This window comes from Erythrolamprus reginae, chromosome Z, assembly GCF_031021105.1.
Source record: "Erythrolamprus reginae isolate rEryReg1 chromosome Z, rEryReg1.hap1, whole genome shotgun sequence".
Lineage (NCBI taxonomy): Eukaryota > Metazoa > Chordata > Lepidosauria > Squamata > Dipsadidae > Erythrolamprus > Erythrolamprus reginae.
This window is the reverse complement of record NC_091963.1, coordinates 144,060,083-144,068,649: the sequence shown is the minus strand read 5'-3', so window position 1 is coordinate 144,068,649 and position 8,567 is coordinate 144,060,083. Positions and strand designations below refer to the sequence as shown.

Below are 8,567 nucleotides of genomic sequence, written 5' to 3'. Positions count from 1 at the left end.
TTTATTGGTTTGTTTCTTTTGTCAAGTACATATTAGTTGTATACAAAGATATAATAATATTTATATACATGATACTAGTAAAAGAGAAATATTAGGATAGGGGACAGAAGGCACTCTGATGCAGTTATGACCTTACTGACCTTTAAAAATTGGGAGAGGTCAACAGTGGATAGCCTAAGGGTAAAATTTTGGGGGTTAGGTGATGATACTACAGAATCTGGTAATGAGTTCCATGCATCAAATACTCAGTTACTACAGTCATATTTCCTGCAGTCGAGTTTAAAGTGGTTTACTTTAAATTTGTATCTGTTGTGTGCTTGAGTGTTGTTGTGGTTGAAGCTGAAGTAGTCGTTGACAGAAAGGTGTTGTAGCAGATGATTTTATGGGCTATGCTTAGGTCGTGTTTAAGGTGACACAGTTCTAAAACTAGGATTGTAAATCTAGTTGCTTCTTCTAACCCAACTATTTGCTTTTGATCTCCATCAACCAGACCAGAGGAACATGTGCACCAGAATAGCGTAGAGAATGCAGACATCTATGAAACTTCAGAAGAACTGAGGTTTGTGTTGGGAGGTTTCTCCTTCCTAAACCACTGTGCTTGCACAGCACAGAAGTAGTTTCCTGAATCCTGAAGCTGAGCTCTAGAGCAAATCAAATGACTTTCCTTCCCATTCCGTAAATATTCTGCTGCAAAGTGTCCATCGGAGGTTCTTCCTAAGGAATCCACAGATAGGATGAGAGATGGAGGCGCTGGAGGCCACTGATGGTACCAAAAGTAGGGACGATATTCGCTGGAATAGTTGCACTTCAGAGTGAAAGAACCTCCTTCTTGAACGTTCAGATTTTCAGAGGTTTGGATAACTTGTGCATCCAAGCTGCAGACTGAAGAAGGAAAGGAAAGGAGGGATGACTTTACAGGTAGATGCTCCATTCTCTTTTTTAAAATATTTTCTTTATTAAGTTTTCACATATAATTCAAATCACACATTATTCTGTTTTACAGATTATAAACCATCTCTATTAACATTCTTATAGTAGATTTTTACCTGTTACATTCCATTATATACATTATATTTCATACTTTTATATTCTAATATTTATTATGTTCACTAACTGGTAAATAAAACTTTTTACAAGGTAGCTGTAGATTGTTTCAATTGTACTATTGCTTCATATTATATTATTTCTATATTCTCTTTTGAACCCATTCATGCCATTTTTGCCATGTTCATTTTGATTCCATGATTTTGTTTCCCTTGATTGAGTTAGTGAGTTTGTCCATCTCCACGCATGTATATATCTTATCTATAATTAAGTCTTCCGTTGGGGTCTGGTCATTTTTCCAGAGTTGTGCTATCGCAATTCTTGTTTCAGTGTTTATATGTGTTGTAACAAGCATTGTTTGTTTTGAGTAGTGTTTTCTCCAAATTCCTAATAGCATAGCTTCCGGGGTGAATTCTATGCTCCATTCTCACATGGTCTCCCATTCTCCATCCTCTTCCATTCCCATTAGGGGGAAGAGGACTTGCAAGTTTTGCCTTTGCCATGGTTTGGATTAGGGCTAGGAACAGCTCTCATGTTCTTTCCAAGAGAGCCAGTTTGACCTAGTTATTAAGGAACAAAATTAGAAACTGAGAAGGCTTCTAGTTTTCCTTTAGCATTGAATCTAATTGGGACATTTTTGGATCACATCTCCCAGAATTATTGTTAGAAAGAAAATTAAAAAAAGGAGTGAAGCAATCCAGTAAGGGATGAAGCCACGCCTATCCTCTCTGGGGATTGAGTCATAACTGGGGGTGCCAGACAGAGGGAATCTCTGAATTCAAATTAACAGACTCAGTCTTCAGATGATTAGACAAGGTCAACCCATCCTGGATGATAATTCCACCCACTATGGAGAATGGGAAGTAGACTATTATCTATGCCTCTCCTGACCTGTACAAATTAAAGCTGAAATATAACTCTCATAATTCTTGGAAAACTTTCACTTACACAGACTGAATAATCCAATGAGAGGTGTCCTCCGCTGAGCTTTCCAAGTTCTTGAGAACTTTCTGAAGGTATCCATGCTTCGTCTGATGTCTTGCCCTTCCAGGAGAAACAAGGAAGGCAACCATGCAGCTTCTCCTTTCTCAAACAGAGTCACTTACTCTGTTTTCAAGACTGCTGTGTGCTTCCTCCTGCTAAGGGTAAAAGTAAAGAACTTGTGGTTAAAAGAAGGAAGAATAAAGACACACTCAGTTGTAACTGAAGCCTCCGCCCTGTTAGGAATAAAAGCAAAATGAGTGCCATCTAGTGAGAAAACTACAAATTGTCATAATTTACATTGAAAGGGCGCCTGAGAACATAGCCATTTTCCGAAAGTGGCAGCACCAAATTATTTTGGCTGATCTGATTTGGAACCACCTAAGACAGTTTAGTGCAGTGATTTTCAACCTTTTTTGAGCCGCGGCACATTTTTTATATTTACGAAACCCTGGGGCACATTGAGCGGGGCAGGGGCTAAAAAAAGTTTGGACAAAACATTCTCTCTCTCTCTCTTCCTCCCTTTCGCTATATTTCTCTGTCCCTCTTTCTCTCCCTTCCTCTTTCTCTCTCTCCATCCCTCTTTCTTTCTCTTCCTTCCTTCCTCTCTTTTTTGCTCTTTCTCTCTCCCTCCCTCCCTCCCTCCCTCTATGTCTTTCTCTCTCTCTCTCCTTCCCTCCCTCTCTCTCTCTTGCTTTCTTTCTCTCTTGCTCTCTCTCTCTCTTGCTTTCTTTCTCTTGTTCTCTTGCTCTCTCTTGCTTTCTTTCTTTCTCTCTCTCTTGTTCTCTTTCTCCCTCGCTTGCTCGCTCTTTCTCTCTCTTTCTTTCTTTCTCTCTCTCTCTTGCTTTCTTTCTCTTTCTTTCTCTCTCTCTTGCTTTCTTTCTCTCTCTGAGCTTCACGGCACACCTGACCATGTCTCACGGCACACTAGTGTGCCGCGGCACACTGGTTGAAAAACACTGGTTTAGTGGGACCACATGGAATTTGGGGGATGACAATTTGCGGTATTTTTCACTCTATAAGAGGCACTTTTTCTGACACCTGAAAGTGAGTGGAAATGTCTATACATCTTATGGAGTGAATATTACTGAACCCTCGCCCACTTGCCGGCCCCCATCTGTCAGCTATTTTTGGCCTCCGCACATCCTGTTCTATCCTGAGCCTACGCAGATTGAAAACAAAAGAGGAATCCACACGCTGATATTTCAAATCAATCTTTTTATATAGAAAGTTTCATTTATATAAGCCAAATTCATACATAACAGTCCAGCGGCTAGGCTGCTGCTGAACATCAAAGCTAATTGTGCATTCCTGTAGGTTTGTTTGTTTGTTTGTTTGTTTGTTTGTTTGTTTGTTTGTTTGTTTTGTCCAATACAAATTGAAAGTTAAGGAGAATAAAAACGTATAGTAGTAAATATAAGGAAAGGGAAAGAAGAAGAGATGTGAGAATAGAATACATCAATGAAGAGTAGAGAAAGGATATATGGATGGGAAAAAAGATATATAAAATATAGGAGAGACAATTGGACAGGGACGGAAGGCACACTAGTGCACTTATGCTTGCCCCTTACTGACCTCTATGGAATCTGGAGAAGTCAACCATGGAAAGTCTAAGGGAAAAATGTTGGGGGTTAGGGGTTGACACCACGGAGTCTGGTAATGAGTTCCATGCTTCAACAACTTGATTGCTAAAGTCATATTTTTTACAGTCAAGTTTGGAGCGGTTGATATTAAGTTTGAACCTGTTGTGTGCTCTTGTGTTATTGCGGTTGAAGCTGAAGTAGTTGTTGACAGGCAGGAACTTGCAGCATATGATCTTGTGGGCAATACTTAGATCATGTTTAAGGCGTCGTAGTTCTAAGCTTTCTAGACCCAGGATTGTAAGTCTATTTTCGTAGGTTATTCTGTTTCGAATGGTGGAGTGAAGGGCTCTTCTGGTGAAGTATTGTTGGACCTTTTCTAGGGTGTTGATGTCCGAAATTCTGTGTCGGTTCCAGACAGGTGAGCTGTATTCGAGGATGCGTCTGGCAAAAGTTTTGTAAGCTCTGGTGAGTAGTGTGAGATTGCCGGAGCAGAAGCTATGTAGGATCAGATTGACAATTTTAGAAGCCTTTTTGACTTTATCTTGACCTGATACAACTGTAAGAGAAAGAGAGTATTAGGAAAGGAGATGGGTGGACAAATGGATGGATGGGTGAATGAATGGATGGATGGGAGGGAGGGAGGGAGGGAGGGAGGGAGGGAGGAAGGAAGGAAGGAAGGAAGGAAGGAAGGAAGGAAGGAAGGAAGGAAGGAAGGAAGGAAGGAATTCCACTAACTTATTTGACATAATCTTTGTTTGCGAAACATGGCTCAACTGCTCCTTTCCTGACTCCATCATTACACAAAATAACTACCTGGTTTTCCGGTCCGACCGCGAATCCCGCAGAGGAGGTGGTGTAGCCATATTCTACAAAAGCTCACTCAATCTAAAAAACATTCAAGTCACACAAGATTTATTCCTTCCTGAAACCCTAATCTGTGATCTTTCCCTTAACACCACTCTCCGCTTTTTACTGTGCTACAGAGCTCCAAACTATGACACTTCCCACGCATCAAAATTAACTTCCCTACTAACATGGGCATCCTCCTGCCCCTACCCCATTATCTTCCTAGGTGACCTCAACCTACCACACATCAACTGGACACTAAACGAATGCTCCACCGAACCTATACATACCGCCATCTACAACACCGTCACCAGCCTGGGACTGGAACAATTAGTATTAAACAACACCAGACTCAACAGCTGCCTCGACCTCATCTTCTGCAATAGTAAAAGTGCTATTTATGGACTGCATATCATAGAACCCTTCTCCAACAGCGACCATAGTATGATCAACTTCAACCTCAACCTACGCCATCATAACATTCAACAGAACAACGTGTCACCTAAGTACAATTTCAGGAAAGCTAACTACGAACTCATAGACGTCAGTCTCTCATTTATTAATTGGCAATCCCTCTTCTCCAACTGCATCTCCATCGATGACCTCTACAACACGTTCTTACTCCAAATCAATAGACTTATAGATCTGTATGTTCCAATTACTCCTCCTAGAAGAAAACAGAAAAACAACATTCCCATCTCATTAAAGAAACTACAAACCAAAAAAAGATCCCTCTGGCGTAGAAACAAAAAAGGTCCTGTAAACAACTTCAAAAACCGCTACAGAAGAATATGCCAACAAATAAAAGTAGAATGTCTGAACTACCGCAGTAAACAAGAGGAAAACCTCCTACGCTCCAAATCTAACCGTGCCTTCTACAACTTCGTCAACAACAAACTTAACGACTCCAGACCTATTCCACCTCTCATTGGACCACACAACATAGAGTACCACGACGACCCATCCAAAGCAAATCTTTTCAACTCCTTCTTTGGCTCCGTTTTTGTTAACAGTAATAACTCATCCCCCCTCTTCGCAAATCGCACTCCTAACTCATTAAATAACCTAAGCCAAATCATCTTCACCACAGACTACGTTGAAAAAGCAATCCGTGATCTCAAACCTTCCCTATCTGTCGGTCCAGATGGTCTTTGTGCATACTTCCTAAGAAAACTCTCATCTGCCATAGCTGAACCTCTAAGCATCATCTTCCAAAATTCCTTCATGACCAGCACTCTCCCCAAACTGTGGTCAAAAGCAGTAGTCATCCCCATCTTCAAAAAAGGAGACCCATCACTAGTTGACAACTACAGACCCATATCACTATGCTGTGTACCTTGTAAAATCATGGAATCAATTATAAATCGTTCAATCACTCTCTACTTAGAATCTAACAACCTACTATCAAAAAAACAATTTGGATTCCGTAAGAAACTATCCTGCAACCTACAACTACTCCACTGCAAAAACATCTGGACTACCCACCTTGATCAAGGAAAATTCATCGATGCAATTTATATCGACTTCTGCAAAGCCTTTGACTCAGTGGTTCACGACAAACTTCTCCTAAAACTCAAATCCTATGGCATCTCAGGACTCCTCCACAACTGGATTACCGCATTCTTGTCAAACAGACAACAAGTTGTCAAAATCGGAAGCGCCATTTCCTCCCCTGTCCCTGTCAAAAGCGGCGTTCCCCAAGGCAGCGTACTAGGTCCTACTCTTTTCATCCTATACATCAACGACCTCTGCGATAATATCATAAGCAACTGTGTACTTTTTGCCGACGATGTGAAACTCTTCAACACCACCGACAACACACTCACTCTTCAAAAAGACCTTGACTTCATTTCAGATTGGTCCAACACCTGGCAACTTCAAATATCAACCAACAAATGCTCTACCCTCCACATCGGCAAAAATAATCCAAACCACATATATGAACTGAATAAACAAATCCTCACTACCAACCAACACTCAGTAAAAGACCTCGGAATACTCATTTCAAATGACCTAAGTGCTAAAGCCCACTGCAACAATATCGCCAAAAAAGCCTCCAGAGTTGTTAACCTGATCCTACGCAGCTTTTGCTCCGGCAATCTCACACTACTCACAAGAGCCTACAAAACCTATGCCAGACCCATTCTCGAATACAGCTCATCTGCCTGGAACCCACACCGCATCTCAGACATCAACACTCTCGAAAACGTCCAAAGATACTTCACCAGAAGAGCCCTCCACTCCTCCACTCGAAACAGAATACCCTACGAAAATAGACTAACCATCCTGGGCCTTGAAAGCCTAGAACTAAGGCGTCTAAAACACGATCTAAGTATTGCCCACAAGATCATACGCTGCAACGTCCTTCCGGCCAACGACTACTTCAGCTTCAACAGCAACAACACAAGAGCACACAATAGATTCAAACTTAATATCAATCGCTCCAAACTTGACTGCAAAAAATACGACTTTAACAATCGAGTTGTCGAAGCGTGGAACTCATTACCAGACTCAATAGTGTCAACCCCCAATCCCCTACACTTCTCCATTAAACTCTCCACGATTGACCTCTCCCGATTCCTCAGAGGCCAGTAAGGGGTGTATATAAGTGCACTGTTGTGCCTATCGTCCCCTGTCCAATTCTCCTTTCTTACCTCTTTTATCTTATATATTCTCTCCTCTATATATATTCTCTTCCTATCCACTTCCCTTCTTTTTACTTCCTATCTTTATATATATATTCCTAATGTATATTCTCTCTCATATGTATTGTATATTGGACAAAGAATAAATAAAAATAAATAAATAAATAAAAAATAATAGGTTTAATTAACTAAACCTTTACAAGGAGCCATTATCATTCAAAGTTTGCAATCCTACCTTCACACTCTTAAGTATTTAAACAAATGGATTTTCTGCTGGATGCTTTTGCTCATTTTCTTTATTGAAATAATAAAAATAATAATAATTTATTAGATTTGTATGCCGCCCCTCTCCGAAGACTCAGGGTGGCTCACAACAATAATAAACATTATACAGTAAACAAATCTAATATTTTAAAAGAGATATCTAAAAACCCCATTATATAAAACCATACAACACAAGCGTACCATACATAAAACTATATAAGCCTGGGGAAAATGTTTCAATTCCCCCATGCCTGGCGGTATAGCTGGGTCTTAAGCAATTTAAGAAAGACAAGGAGGGTGGGGGCAGTTCTAATTTCTGGGGCCACCACAGAGAAGGCTCTTCCTCTGGGGCCCACCAAATGACATTGTTTAGTTGACGGGACCCAGAGAAGACCAACTCTATGGGACTTTATCAGCCACTGGGATTCGTGCGGGAGAAGGCAGTCTCAGAGGTATTCTGGTCCAATGCCATATAGGGCTTTATAGGTCATTACCAACACTTTGAATTGTGACCAGAAACTGATCGGCAGCCAATGCAAGCCACGGAGTGTTGGAGAAATGTGGGAAAACCTAGGTAAGCCCACAATAGCTCTCGCAGCCGCATTCTGCAAGATCTGAAGTTTCAGAACACTTTTCAGAGGTATCCTCATGTAGAGAGCGTTACAGTAGTAGAACCTCGAGGTGATGAGGGCATGAGCAACTGTGAGCAATGACTCCCTGTCCAAGTAGGGCCGCAACCAGTGCACCAGGCGAACCTGTGCGAATGCCCTCCCCGCCACAGCCAAAAGATGATATTCCAATGTCAGCTGTGGATCGAGGAAGACGTCCAAGTTGCGGACTCTCTCCAAGGAGGGCAATAATTCCCCCCCCCAGGGTAATGGACAGACAGATGGAATTATCCTTGATAGGCAAAACCCACAGCCACTCTGTCTTATCCGGGTTGAGTTTGAGTTTGTTGACACCCATCCAGACCCTAACAGCCTCCAAGCACCAGCACATCACTTCCACTGCTTCGTTGACTGGACATGGGGTAGAGATGTACAACTGGGTATCATCAGCGTACTGATGATACCTTTCCCCATGCCCTTGGATTATCTCACCCAGTGGTTTCATGTAGATATTAAATAGCAGGGGGGAGATGACCAACCCCTGAGGCACCTCACAAGGGAGAAACCTAGAGGTCGAACTCTGATCCCCCACTAAC

General features: G+C 41.6%; 1 gene segment (V, D, J or C); it reads right to left on the bottom strand.

Moving 5' to 3' along the window:
* Nucleotides 1-535: 535 nt before the first annotated feature.
* On the bottom strand, nt 536-2,068 carry LOC139154269 (T cell receptor alpha variable 8-4-like). The segment is given in 2 exon segments: nt 536-882; nt 1,993-2,068. Coding segments are annotated over 2 exon segments (423 nt in total).
* Nucleotides 2,069-8,567: the final 6,499 nt, after the last annotated feature.